This window comes from Mirounga angustirostris, unplaced genomic scaffold, assembly GCF_029215605.1.
Source record: "Mirounga angustirostris isolate CCGP_5_RB_7025 unplaced genomic scaffold, mMirAng1.0.hap1 SCAF_3, whole genome shotgun sequence".
NCBI classification, from domain to species: Eukaryota; Metazoa; Chordata; class Mammalia; order Carnivora; family Phocidae; genus Mirounga; species Mirounga angustirostris.
Window position 1 is genome coordinate 102919963 of NW_026991711.1, and position 14930 is coordinate 102934892.

Sequence of the window (14930 nt, forward strand, 5' to 3'; positions counted from 1 at the left end):
ACAAACCATAAGAGACTCTTAATCTCAGGAAACAAACTGAGGGTTGCTGGAGTGGAGGGGGGTGGGAGAGATGGGGTGGTTGGGTGATGGACATTGGGGAGGGTATGTACTATGGTGGGCGCTATGAATTATGTAAGACTGATGAATCACAGACCTGTACCCCTGAAACAAATAATACATTACATGTTAATAAAAAAAAATCCTCTGCAATCCATAGATCTACATGTGAAAGAAAAAAAGAAGCCTGAATTTTTATTAGTAGCTAGTAAAATTGTTAGAATTTTTTCTTTCATGGAGACAACAGTAATTTCTTTTCAGTAGCAATATATTCACTGAAGAACATTTCACAGATCTTTTGCCCACTGTTCAAAAACAGAAAACCATTTTTTTTTTCTATCTTGTATGATACAAGTATTCTTAACCTGGCTTCCCTCCCCCCCCCCCCCCCCCCCCGCCCACCACTCCCATTTGCATGGTAAATGTTTTTCCATCCCTTCACTTTCAATCTGCATATGTCTCTAGGTCTGAAATTTGTAGATAGTATATAGATGGATCATCTTTTTTTAATCCATTCATTCACCCTATATCTTTTGATTGAAGCATTTAGTCCATTTAAAGTAATTATTGGTAAGTGTGTACTTATAGCCATTTTGTTACTTGTTTTCTGGTTGTTTTATAGTTCTCTGTTCTTTTCTTCTTCTCTTGGCTCTCTTCCCTTGTGGTCTGATGAGTTTCTTCAGTGTTATCCTTTCTCTTTTTATGTGTGCATCTATTTTAGGTTTTTGATTTGTGGTTACTGTTATGTTCGTGTATAACATACGTATAGCAGTCTATATGAAGTTGATGGTTGCTTAAGTTTTAACTACGTTAAAAGCACAAAACTTTTACTTCCCTCCCCCATGTTTTATATATATATGATACCACATTTTACATCCTTTTATTTTGTGTACCCCTTGCCTGATTTTTATAGATATAATTTATTTTACCACTTGTGTATTTTAACCTCCATATTGGCTTTATTAGTGATTAATCTACTACCTTTATTATAGGTTTGCACTTACCTGTGAAACAGAAGACCAACTTGAAAGTACTATTTCATGAATGCTTAATGAATTGCCTGCCTCAGATTCCTTTTTTTTTTTTTTAACAATAAGTATATAAAATACATCAGGAAAGTTAGAATTATTTCATCTCAATATACATTGTACTCAAAAGGTTAAATGAAAAGAGGGTCTTATAGTTACATAAATTGGTCCTTTTGTCGGGAGGAGCCATCTGAAGTAAACCTTCCCAACCGCCCCAAAAAACTTCGGGGAAAAAATGTTAAAAGACTTTATGAGTGAAATAATTTGATTAATAGATTCCGTGCGGATACATTTGTTGAGCTCCTCTATATAGTCCAAATAAGTATACAATGACAATTGTGATAAATGCTTTTAAAGAAAAGTGTGAAAGAAACAGATTCTAAGAAAGAATATAGAAAGTTGTTCTAGGCAAAGGAAACAGCATGTTCAAGTAACCAGAGACAGGAAGAAGCTTGGCAAGTACAGAGATAAGCCAAAATGGTAAGAGTTTTGTGATTAAGGGGCAGAAGATGAGGCTGAAGAGGTAGATAAATGTAGGCCCCATTACAGATACTTATTTTTAACCTAAGAGCAGTGGGAAGCCTATGATAAATATTTAACCAAGGCAATAACATGTGGTCACATGTGTGTTTTTAGAAGATGGTTATGGATGTTCCAGGTAGAATAGATAAGGAGGGAACAAGGGAAGACACAGAGAAACAATAGACGACGGTTCTAGTAGTCAAGCCAGAGATCCTGCTTGCTTGGATCCAGGGTAGCAGCAGTGAGAAAAAGAAGAAAAATAGAAGGCAGATAAAATTTGCAGTAGTAATTAACTGCATAGGAGGATTAGAAAAAGGATTATAGCAGGCCACAGATGCTTCTAGTACAGTATGCTGGGTGAAAGAAAGTGCCACTTACTGAGATGAGGAATACTAAAGGTAAACCAGGCTTGGGGCAGAATTGAATGTTGCTAGAATTTGTGTTAAAGTGTAATCCGGTTTTCAGCTTTGGGTTTAAAGTCACCAGGTAGACATGTTTTTCTCTTGAGTTTTCAACTAATGTATAAATATATATATATATCAAATATTACTCGGTTTTTATGAGACTTCCTTGCAACTAGAGGGAGGGTCAAACTCAGGGCTGATGTATAGTATAGACTTTCAGGCAGCTTAAGCAGGAGCACCACATCCTCTGTCCTATTAGAGTTAGAGGATTCTACTCTGTATTGTTTATTTGAGAGGGAAACATTAAACTTCAGCCTAGTTTTCTTGATCTCTAAAAATTCAGGGACGGAACTGAATGATCTGTAAAGCTACTTCTAGTTTGAAGATTCTCAGAGTGTTTGTTTGTTTCACATGCACACGAAATTCCCAGTGAGCACAAAAACACTCATTTGAGCCATGTCCTTGGTATGTGAGCAAGGTGGTCCTTTTGGGAGTAGTGATACCGTTAATATTCATTACAGCATATGTGCGTTAAATAGGACCCTAGTGGTCTAAAGGAGCACATGCAGGTTCTCCCTAGAGTCCTTATTTATTTTTCATATTGGAAGCCTTGAGTTCATTTTTATTTTTATGGCAAAAATTTCCAAAGTCTTAAAAATGTATGATGCAAGTTTACAGAATGATTTGAAAAGGCTTCTCCTTCTGAGTTAGAATTAGTAATGTAATTCATACTTCTCTGCTATAATTCCATCTGTATACTAGCATTAGATTCCCACAGGAGTATTCCTGTTATTACTGGCATTGCATGTTCTTTAGAGTACTGTTTCTATAGAGTTCAGGATAACAAAGTCATGAGCCTAACTAAAGATGTCTGTTCCTGCTATTTCTCAGCTTTATTAAGGAAGTAAAGATTAATATGCTCTTATTATCCATGTATCTACAGAACAGACTCCAACATAGTGATACTTAGCAGATCAAAATATATCTGTTTTAAGAATGGCCACATGTTGGTAATTGTTGAAGTTGGGTAAAGGCTACATTAAAATTCATTACACGGTTCTCCGTACATTTGTGTATGTGTGAAATTTTCCATAATAAAAAATTAAACTAAAAAAAGTAATCTCTTATTTTTTTCTAAACATTACTTTTTTAGAAATCATGTATATATTCTGGCATCAAGTTTGTGATATTCCTCAAAAATGCAGTTTTTAGGGAAAAATTTAGCCATAATAATTCAGTATTTATGATTATTTCAGTGTTAAGTTTTATATATGAGTCTTCATATTTTGTTTCAGGGACAGAATGATGCTGTTGAAATTGGAACAAGAAATTTTAGATTTCATTGGTAATAATGAGTAAGTCCTGACATTTAACAAGAAAACAAATTGTCATCATAGTTCTCCCTGACTTACTAAATTAGTTTTTCTTCTACTTCTAGGTCTCCACGTAAAAAATTTCCCCCAATGACATCTTACCATAGGATGCTATTACACAGAGTAGCTGCTTACTTTGGATTAGACCACAATGTTGATCAGAGTGGGAAGTCTGTCATAGTAAACAAAACTAGTAATACAAGAATGTAAGTATCAACAAATGTAGGCATTTGTTAAGTATGTATGTGACCATACTTCATCTTTCTACAGCACCTTTCATCCGAGGTTTTCCACGTTTTAGCAGCCTAATTAAGCGTTATGACAACCTTATGTAATAGGGCCAAAAAATACATAAAATGTATTGTAGCACACTAGATACAAAATGAACCAGTCTAGACTAAAATAAGGCAATCGATAAGGACTGGTTTAAAAGCGCAAAAACAAAAAAACTTGAGAAGTCCTAATGTTTGAAAACCATTCACTTGGATTTTTTAGTTAATGTAATTCAGAAAGCTGTGGCCAACTTTAAGCAAATTTGGGGTTTTTTGCTTGTTTTTTTAATTCAAGTTAATACAGTGTAAAAAAAATCTTTTTAAGGCAGATTTTGACACCCTCACATTCAATTAATCTGCCGTCATGTTACCATCCTTTCAACCTCTAGTTTTGCATCTTTATCCCACAAATCTCAAGAAGGTGGGACTGTTGATTAATACAGTATTATCCATAATGTTGTATCCCCCTTCTGAGCTATGTATAATTGACTGAGGTAAAGTTTTTAAGGAGTTAAGAGGAGCCATTTGCTTTAAAAAGTGATAGCCTTATAGTGTTGCTGAATTATATCATCAGTGTTGGTATTTGGAAGCAAAAGGCCCAATGCAGAGGTACCTAAAATTTTAACATGTACCTCTTCTGCCTATTTGTAAAACTAATCCTAAAGCACCTAGTTGATTTCAGCTAATATTTATACTTTGATGGTAATCTGCTTATCGGGAGCATTTTCTATATCAATTTCATATGTGGCAGCAGTGGGTCTGTGGTAATGAGCAGCAGTCAGCTTCAGACGACATAGATAATGCTAAAATTAAGTATTTTTCTGCTTTTCTTGAAGCTATGTTTCTCTTAGGGTCTTATCTATGAACTATTCAATTTGCATGGTTGTATTTAATTCACTTACATCCCTTCTGTTATAATGGCCTTTACTCTTACAGCTGCCATATTGTTTACTGGAACAAAGTTGGTTTTCTTCCATTTCATATGGTGTTTTGTCAACTAAATATATAACAGTGGTGGAACCTAGTATTTTTAAATTTTTGTTCCTACAATTAAAATTAGTGAAGATAGATGTCTTTGAAAAGGATCTTGTCTTTCTTTAGAGATTATATTTTACCTACTGCAAATGTGAATCTGATTTAATTTTCCTCTACTTGTCCCTTACTCTTAAAAATATCCTCATCAATTAGTTTTTGCCCAATTCGTTATATCATAGCTCAAGTAACCATAAGACTTGAGCTGAATTGAAGGTGAATAGAACTCTAATTCATTTAGCCAATACCTTTCAACATTACTCAGAGCTGCTGGATACCCAACCACATGTACATTAGCAGGCATTTTGTCTAACATTTCGACTGATGACTCTAAGGTTTTCGATACAGTGTAACCTCAGTTATTTGAATGCTATGAATGGTGTCAGAAAGCTTTAGGATTCTCTTTATCAAAGTCATCAAAAGTTGAGCTAAACACAGATGTTCATGATGTACTTAAAGAAGAATGGATCAGTAGTGTAATTATAACTAGACATTCAGATCATTGAAGTTACACTGTATTCTTATTTTATATCTTCTGAAATATGAAGAAGGTTGTAAATCAGAAAACCTTAGAGATCTGCTCCACATTGAATAAATGCAAACTTACCTTTTCCTCATAGGCAAATTACCCGCTCCAGCCTTGAACCAGTGGTGTTGTGGATGTCAACAACCCGGTGTCCACTGGGGTGTCTCAATGGAGCGGGAAGTTGGCGATTGCAGGGCAGTAATATCAGGCATCTATAAAAGAAAGAGGTAAGACAGTCTTAAGGTTAGCTGAAATGCCTGCCAATGCTATTTGGTGTGGGAATCCAGCTGCTTTAGAAAAGTTACCAGGCCTTAGGTCAAACATTATAGTTGACGTTGGAATAAGAATCTCTCACCCAAGTATAGACTCCTTCAAGAAGAAAATATGACTTTGAACAGCTACAAAAATAGTTGATAAAAGTAAGCAGGGTAATCATGTGACAGAAATAACATACTGCCATCTTCAGAACTAAATAGATAATCTTTCAAACTCCTACTAAAGAAAGCAGTCTTTTCCTCCTCATTTTGGTCATGAAATTGTTTTTACTCTTTTTATTGTTCTTCCTAGTTATGTACATAGCTCTGTGTGGAGATCTGCTCTTGTTTCACTTATCTGAGTATATTTTAAAGTAGAGATTTCTTCAGCTTACTTAGATAATTCTTATTTTTAAATCTCCTTTTGCATAATTTGACAGGATGTAGAAACAGTACTTTAAAAATTCACTAGGTTAAAACAAATATTCAGAAGAGTTACTTGAATATTATGTATAATATATATATGGTCACGTTTGCTGAAGATATCATTACTTAGGTTTATTTGGTTTAGATATTTACTTGGAATATTCACAATACATTATGTCCCTATATAATACATATTTAAACTACATGTAAAAATCTACTCGGGTTCGGTTAGACTTCTTTGTGCCTCTAAATATATTTTTATGTATCATGTATTTCAAAAGAATAATTCCAATTTTATAATAAGATGTTATTAAGTCACAAGAGTATTAAATAAATTAATTTGTTGAAGCTGACAATATATTTTAGAAAGTGAAGTTTTACATCATTTTAGTTTTCCACAGAACATAACCTTATGTCTGTCTTCTGGATCTCATTAGAACTTGAAACATTTCTATAGAGGAAAGACCATTCAGCCATTGTTATGATTTCATAATTATTCCTTAAGGTCCAAAACTTTAATGAAGTTTTAACCTCCAAAAAAAGAACTATTTTTTAACCTGTTCCGAGTAATATAAAACAAAGATGTACCCTGCTATAATTAAGAATTCTTGGTAACTTGGTAGCATTTTGAATTAGCCTCCTAGGTTTTAGGTAATTCAAACACAAAATATTTTATTACTTTAAATTATGTCACACCAAACCAGGTACTGTAAGAATATAACATAAGATGAAGTATTATATACTTTTTTCTTTCTCCTGGAATTTTTTCTTAGATTTAGAGGAGGAAATGCAAAAAGGATAAATAGACTTTGAGTATGACGTACCAGCACTCCAACTCAGCCATGCGCTTGCCCTTGACCCTGGACAGTTGCTTAAGTCATTTTACCCTTAGTTTTTTTTAGTATTATTTATAATAATAACAAACTTCTGTTGAGTATTTCCTGTTTTAAGTGCTGTTCATCTATTAATTCATTTCCTTTTCAGAGCAAGCCTATGAAGTGAGTATATTATAATTCAGTTTATAAATGAGGAAACTAGGGAACAGAAAGGTTAAGTAACTTGTGCACATCCTGAAGCAACTAAAGTGGTAAAGCTGAATATTTGAACCCAAGCAGTCTGATTACAGAGCCCACAGTGTATTTTTCATAATGGCCTTTCAATCGTAACATAAGGTGGTTAATATTTTCTCATAAGATTATTATGAAGAGTGAATGAGATAACACAAGTATTAATTATTAGTGGCACTAGCGAGTGGGAATTTTTTATTGCTTTTGATTACATAAAATATTATATTTAACTTTACTGTAAATAATGTGTACTATCTCTTCTGTTCCCGTGGGGTTTTTTTAGACCTGATCAGAAATTCAATGAACATATTAAGGATGATAAAGGTGAAGATTTTCAGAAACGATATATCCTCAAGAGAGATAACTCCAGCTTTGACAAAGATGATAATCAGGTAATCTGTGACAGTTGCAGCTTTTTTCTAGGTCCAGGACTTATACCAGTAGATCATTTTCCCAAGAATTAATTGTCCTTGTTTCTTTAGATGAGAATACGTTTGAAAGACGACAGAAGAAGCAAATCTATAGAAGAAAGGGAAGAAGAGTACCAGAGAGCTAGAGACCGAATATTTTCCCAAGATGTATGTACTGACTTAGATTTAGATCTCACTGTTAGGATATATACTAATTGCATTACAGGAATTCATTCCTTCTATCATCTATTGATCATTTATTTGTAACCATATTTGTTATGTATAAAGTCACTTATTAGAAATATTGAGATCTCTCTTGTTCATATTAATGATTTAATAGCTTATAAAATGCTACATTGCAGCAGTTAGATAAATATTTCAAATGTTGCGTGCAGATAACCTACAGGAGCAGTATATCAGACTGAGTATATAGTTTGTGTAATTTTTTTTTCTTCCAGACCTCTCACAGACTTGAGATTTTAAGAGCATTGGTCATAGTCTACAAAATCATGTACTCTAAATTCTTCTCGGTAGTAGACTTTTCTCGATAAGTAACGTGTTTCTTCTTTTAAAATAAAACTAATTAGGGGCAGCTGGGTACCTTCGTCAATTAAGAGTCAGTCTCTTGATCTAGGCTCAGGTCTTGATCTCAAGGTTGTGAGTTCAAGCTCCGCATTGGCTCTACACTGGGTGTGGCACCTACTTTTAAAAAAACAAATAAATAAAACTAATTAATTTTTAGATTATATTTGTTTTCTATTTTTAAGTGATTATATGAAAAATCTTTCAAGTGGCTAATTATTTTATACATGTATTTGAGAAGAGATTCAGTTTCGTTTTACCTGTGTCTATTAAGTACCCATTCTGTACAGTACTAGGTATTATTCAAAGACATATGAATGCATGTAATTTGTGTTAACACTGCCAGAGATAAAAATTTCCTCAATATTAAAAAAAAGAGTAACATTAAAATCTAAACTATCAGTTAATATTCATACAAACCTTACTGAGCACCAGTAGTAAGTGGTGTGCATACCCAACAAATATCAACGACAGAGTTGAGATTTTAGCCCAGGTCTGCTGCACTCAGAGCCTAAACTAGATGTATTTGTCTCTCTAGTTTATAAAGTCTCTACGCCAATAAATAGCCAGGTAATGACAATATGGTGTATGATTTGTGCAGAGACATGACAGTAAAATAAAGGACACAGCTGAGAAGCACCACAAACCAGAACTGAGGCGTGAGGGGGAGAGTTAGCTTCCAAGAGGAGACCTAAAGGAACCCTCTAAGTAGAGGGTCAGTATTTGCAGAGGCCCAGAGATAAAGGAGAACTTGACAGATAAGGAATTAAAAGATTCAGAGAAGCTGGACTATAGCCTAGGTGACAGAGGAAGTGAGGAAAGTTTAGATTAGAGAAATAAGCAGGAAGCAGATGACTTGACCATGAAAGCTGGTTAAGGTGGTTGGGCTTTTAGTTAGAGCAGGAGTCAGCAAACTTTTTCTGTAAAGGGCCAGATAATTAGTATTTTAGGCTTTTAGAGCCATGCAGTCTTTATTGCAACAACTCACATCTGCCTTTTTAATGTGAGAGCAGACCTAGAAAATACATAAATGAATGGGCATGGGTATGTGCCAGTAAAACTTTTATTTGCAAAAACAGGTGGCTGACCAGTTTGCTGACCCCTGTGCTAGAACATGAGGGAGCTATTAAGGAGGAAAGAGGTGTGATCAGATTGACATTTTAGAGAGACTGCTGTGGCTTCTGTTGTTTAAACTGGATGAAAGGGGCAAAAACTGGTAGCGGAAAACTAGTTAGAAGACTGTCGTAATAATAGAAGGAAAAATGGTGGTTGCCTGAGCTAGGTTAATAGCATTAGAAGAGTTTGGCTATGATCTGCATTGAGGTAGAGCTGCTTGTTCATTGCTACAGCCACAGCCAAAGCACAGGTGATGAAACTATTTGTTGAGTGAATGAGGTAGAATCTACAGATTGGTGTATACCTTCAATATATAATCATGAAAATGAGTTCACTTGTTTGGAAGAGAATATTTGAATTTCAAATGAATCTGTACCACAAAAATGAATGGCTTCAAGATGTGTATCTGTTAAAAGAATGCATGTATCTCTAAGCCAGAAATAATTTCATTATTATTTATTTTGCATCCTAATCACCATTTTGGATTTTGTGGGCAGGGTGGGTGATACTTTTTAAATATTATTATATATGATTTTGATTGTCATCATTGGTTTACAGATGCATGATGTATTTGACAAAAGCTCAACTTTTTATATCTATTCTTTCTTTCTAGTCCCTGTGTTCCCAAGAGAATTATATTATTGACAAAAGGTGAGGGAATTTATAACGTTCATTTGTTAACTATCTGACTGATGCTAATAAAAATTAAAATGTCTTATTAAAATGCCAACAGAATCCAAGACGAGGATGCTAGTAGTACCCAGCAGAGGCGTCAGATATTTAGGTATTGGAAGCATGTTTTCATGCTATATTGAAAAATCAAAGCATTTTCTTCTCTATTCTTTCCCCTTTTGTTCCTGTTAGCTTCTTAAAGTTGTATTTCTAAATTACAGAGTTAATAAAGATGCTTCAGGGAGGTCAACAAATAGCCATCAAAGCAGCACTGAGAATGAGCTGAAGTATTCTGAACCACGACCCTGGAGCAGCACAGATTCTGACAGTTCTCTCCGAAACTTCAAGCCTGCTGTAACTAAAGCCAGCAGCTTCAGTGGAATCTCAGTCCTGACAAGAGGTGATAGTTCTGGAAGCAGCAAAAGCATAGGCAGGCTTTCAAAAACAGGTATAAGTATTTGTCTACAGCTGTGCAATCAACTGTTGTCTTACCCATTAATCATGTGGCTTTTGCAGTTATCCTAACATATAAAATTCTTACCAGCAGTGCATTGAGCACCTCCACAGTACTTAAGAGGTAATATATGTATCAACATTAAGACTCATTCTCTGTTGGAGAGAGACTTACAAACATCAATTAAAGTAAAAATTCTCTGTTGTGACATAAACTTAATCAAGTTAGTTCAGTAAAATGTCGTCTCTTATTTGAGTCCCCAGAGGTGGTTGGAAATTTTTCATTGCTTATTTATAATTGGAAGGCCTCATTTCTCACCCAGGATTATTTAACATTGATTGCATTTTCAGCTAATACTATCAATTATTGATTGCATTTTTCATGATAAAGTCCTTCATTTGCTATTCAAAACATCAATAAAATTGTCAAGAAGTTTCTCAGGAATTTTAAACTAAGGAAAAATAATGTGATGTAATTATTGTGAGTGAGTAAAAATTTTAGTAACATCCTCATTTTCCTAGTTTCTTTGCTTTTACAGTGCCTGACATTTAGGCTCATACATTTTCTCTTCACCTTCACCAACTGGGTTCAGTACTAGAGAAGCTCACGTCTCTCTTAGAATCCTTATAGATCTTTATTTTTATCCCAAAATAAGCATTGAAAGTTAGCAGAAATGGCTGTCTTTAGCTTATTTGGGTTAGCCTAGACATACGGTATTATACAGGTAACAATCAAAGGGAGAGATTTGAAGGTAGCCGAGTATTTATTTTTTAAACCTTATCTATTAGTCAGTGCTTTAAATTGTTAAGGCTTATGAATTGCACTTGTCACCTTTTCAGCTTATAATATGGATATTAAAAATGTCTTAGTGTGTATGATAGAATATTGCTAGAGATAGGTAGATTTTATTAATATAAAAAATATGCATGTGTACAAGATATGCATTTATTTGGAAAATGGCCACTCAGTCATCACAACAGAAAAAAATTATTTATGAGAATGTTACTTAGGCACATACTGCTGAATAAAAACATTTAAGATCATCTACTGTTTTTAATTTGTATTCAGAGATGAAAAGAAACATCGCCTCTTTTAATAGGGAAAAATTATTTTTGATAGAGTTTTTATCAGTAGTCATTTGGCACAATTTAAAATAGAAGTTATCCTTCAGAAGGCAAATCTGTATAGTGTATCATATTTGTTGATTTCATTCATTAAAGATTAATTCTCCATCCCAGAGTCAACTCTTATTCAAAACCTAATTAACTTTATACATTTTCAAAATCTTTTCCTTTCTTTGTCTTATTTATTATCCACTTTCAGCTATTATCCTGAAAGTCAGTGACATTTTCAGTCTCTGGGTAATAGAAAAGGAAATAAGATTGCAGGAATGAAAACAGCTAAAAATAAATTATCAAATTTACTAAGTTTAGTGAAAATAAATTTTAAACTGATGCTAATCTAAGTACTTAGATTATTTTTCATGCTGTCTTTGTCCCTTGATATAAAAAAATGCGAAGTTGACTTTACCTTATAGGAAGATGCTATGATTATGAGCTTAAAATGGAATTCTGCGGTGAAACTTCACAGTTGTTTCTCTTGATAGAGAATTTATCATTTTTGTTATCTCCTACACTATTCTTAATCTTTCTGTGTTCTTATAGATAAGGGGTTTCTGATATAAGAGGTTTTGGGCATTTGGCTGTGCTATGTTCTTTTTCCTGGGGGAAAATTATAATCTGTATATTCCTAAGTATTAATCTAAAAAGGTAAAATGTACATAACCTTGTGCTTTGGGGAATGTGGGTAATGTGCTTTTTGTGGCTGTCTGTGGCTGGTGGTATTATAAACTTGCTTAAGTTGCATGCTTTGGCTATGATATCTCTGATAACTTATGTGATCAGTTTGCTGTATTAAACTTGTTCATGATGGGGAGGGGAAGCAAAATTACACAGTAAATCAAAAATACCCAATGCTTTTATGTGGTAACCGCATGTTATGCAATGTGAATTTTATTGTTACGTATTTAAAACCTGCGTTTTTATATGAGGTTTAAAAAATCCATATTTTTCATTACTCCTCCCCTAGGTTCTGAGTCTTCTGGTAGTGTAGGGTCATCTACGGGCTCTCTTTCTCACATCCAGCAGCCTCTTCCAGGTACAGCTCTCAGCCAGTCTTCTCATGGCGCACCTGTCGTCTATCCAACTGTCAGCACTCATAGCTCTCTTTCCTTTGATGGTGGCCTAAATGGGCAAGTCGCATCTCCTAGCACTAGCTTCTTTTTGCTTCCCTTGGAAGCGGCAGGCATACCACCTGGCAGTATTCTGATCAACCCACAAACAGGTTGGTATCCAGAAAAAGGTGTTTATTTCAGTTGAGATAGCAGGAGTTATTGAAAATTAAAGAATGTACTAAATGTATTATTTGTATATGTGTTGTCAGCTTTTTATTTTTCATGAGTAATTAGCATTTTCCCTAGAACTTTAATAAAACATTTCTGCTAGAAAATGTTCTAAGACATATTTATATCAGAAAGTATTTTTCTCTTTGTAACATCCAGATGTCATCTTTTAGGCCAAATAATGGCCTAACCATAATTGAAAAAAACAGTTCATTTCCTAGAAATAAGACAAACACCATTGAAAGAACTTTATTTGATTTAAAAAAATAAAAATTATCCTGGGGAAAATAGTATGCGTTTCATGAGGAGGGAGAAAGTAAGCAGCTCTTACTCATTATAGAATGAAGGAAAAAGAACCTATAAGTAATTTTTCTCCTGAATATGGTAATTGTTTTCTCCTGAGGAAAAGGTAAGGGACTTATTATTAGAAAAAGGAACTAGGTAGTCTTTATGAATTAATATTGAAGACACCTATTCTTTCAGTTAGGTAATAATTCTCATTTATTCAGCATTTACTATGTGTCATATAATGTGTTAGGTGCTTTAAATACATTATTTATAATCATTATAGCAACCCTATTAGGTAGGTGAAGTCCTCATTTACAGATAAGGAAACTGAACCTCAGAGACTCAGAAACTGTAGTCATAATATGTTTCATTATGCATGCAGTATGAGCAAATATGGAAAACATGATCTTTTGAAAGATCACATGAAGTCTTGGTCTCTATTCACAGTATTATAGTCCAATAATTTTGTGAGATAATGAGAACAATCTTATACATCATTTGATAACCTTCCTTAGAAATTCTCACACTTAACTGATGTGGTCACATCAGTACAGTAGTAGCTGGGCAAGGTAGGTACAGGTGGGAGTATCAGGGTCTCTGTGTGCTCCTGAACCTTTCCTTTTGTTCGTTGTAGAGAAGACCATGGCTTGGAACTCGTTACCTTCAGATTTCTTTGCATCTCTTTTTTAAGATAAAGTGTTGAGACTATTGTTTCTATTATAAGCATTGAATAACTGACTATTCAGAAATTCAGTTTTTGCTTAATAACCATTATCTTACTATCCTTCAGATCTATTATATTACTAAACTTCTTGTTTTCCTGAAGCAGGATATAAGATGACTTAATTTACTGTTTACTATTATTTTTCATTCAAAACATCTTAGTTAATGAGTTTTTGATAATATGAAAGGTTTAACTGAATAGGAAATGATAGAGTGAGCAACTGATCAACCTGAAATTGAATTGTAGTCTTAATGTGTCCAAAAGTGATCTCTTTGCTTTTTGAGAACACCATGACAACACATCCAACTTTTTTCAGACAATCCTTAAGTTACTTTTAAAACATGCTTCCACCCAAATCTTCTCCACCATTTTTTTTCATAATTATTTAACCATCAATAAATACCCAGTATGACTTGAATTTGAAGGAATTTGTCCTCTTGGTATCATTGGAGCAGTATATTCTTCTCTCCCCACAATTATTTTATTTTATTCTATGTCGTAAGTTCCAAAAAAAAATGGCGTGGGGATTTATCATGGAAGAAAGGATATTATGAAAACAATTTTAAGAACTGTTTTTCAGTCAGATTTCTCTTTCTTCTGTATTCCTTCCATTCTACATGGATATATCATAGTGTATTTCACATAGTCCTTTTTGTTTGTTTGTTTTGTTTTGTTTTTAAGATTTTATTTATTTATTTGACAGAGACAGACAGGGAGAGAGGGAACACAAGCAGGGAGATTAAGAGAGGGAGAAGTAGGCTTCCTGCTGAGCAGGGAGCCCAATGCAGGACTCGATCCCAGGACCCTGGGATCATGACCTAAGCCAAAGGCAGATGCTTAATGACTGAGCCACCCAGGCACCCCGTTTTCTTTTTTTTTTTTTAAATAATATACTATATAGGATAAGGAAAAATACTAATTTTTGTGAATTTATTTACATATGCGTTGAAAAAAAAGTCTGGAAGAAGGTATCTAAATTGTTAACTATAAGATTGTTTTCTTTTGATCTCTATTTTTTGGTTATTTTCCCACAATAAAAATATTACTTTCTATAATAAAAAAAAAAGTTGTTTAGAATGTATGTATAGAAAAGAGAATAGAATTTATTTACTTGGGCATTTAAGATAACCCCCGTAATTAGTAAGCAATAACAACAAGCCACAGAATCAATACAAAAGTTTTCTCTCTTACCTATGAATCAAGCTCACTGGAATTAAAAAGAAATTATTTTAGAAAAAATTATAAAATAAGGACTCTGCCATCGAGTCCATGATTTGAAATTTGAAGCTATCAACCATTTTTAATTTTCATCCAGTGTTAAT

General features: G+C 33.8%; 1 protein-coding gene across 10 annotated transcripts in view; it reads left to right on the forward strand.

The window, feature by feature from the left end:
* The window catches only part of R3HDM1 (R3H domain containing 1), a 127318-nt gene that overhangs the window by 24256 nt on the left and 88132 nt on the right, over nucleotides 1-14930 (forward strand). For 5 of the 10 annotated variants that reach the window (XM_045868950.3, XM_045868953.3, XM_045868951.3 and 2 more), the window contains 8 exons: nucleotides 3307-3366; nucleotides 3450-3590; nucleotides 7245-7353; nucleotides 7444-7539; nucleotides 9683-9720; nucleotides 9803-9853; nucleotides 9963-10189; nucleotides 12284-12538. In XM_045868950.3, the coding sequence (XP_045724906.1) occupies nucleotides 3307-3366; nucleotides 3450-3590; nucleotides 7245-7353; nucleotides 7444-7539; nucleotides 9683-9720; nucleotides 9803-9853; nucleotides 9963-10189; nucleotides 12284-12538 (977 nt within the window). Of the gene's footprint in view, nucleotides 1-3306; nucleotides 3367-3449; nucleotides 3591-5308; nucleotides 5442-7244; nucleotides 7354-7443; nucleotides 7540-9682; nucleotides 9721-9802; nucleotides 9854-9962; nucleotides 10190-12283; nucleotides 12539-14930 lie in introns of those variants that run through there. The other 5 variants (XM_045868955.3, XM_045868957.3, XM_064586455.1 and 2 more) reach the window with 4 other exon arrangements.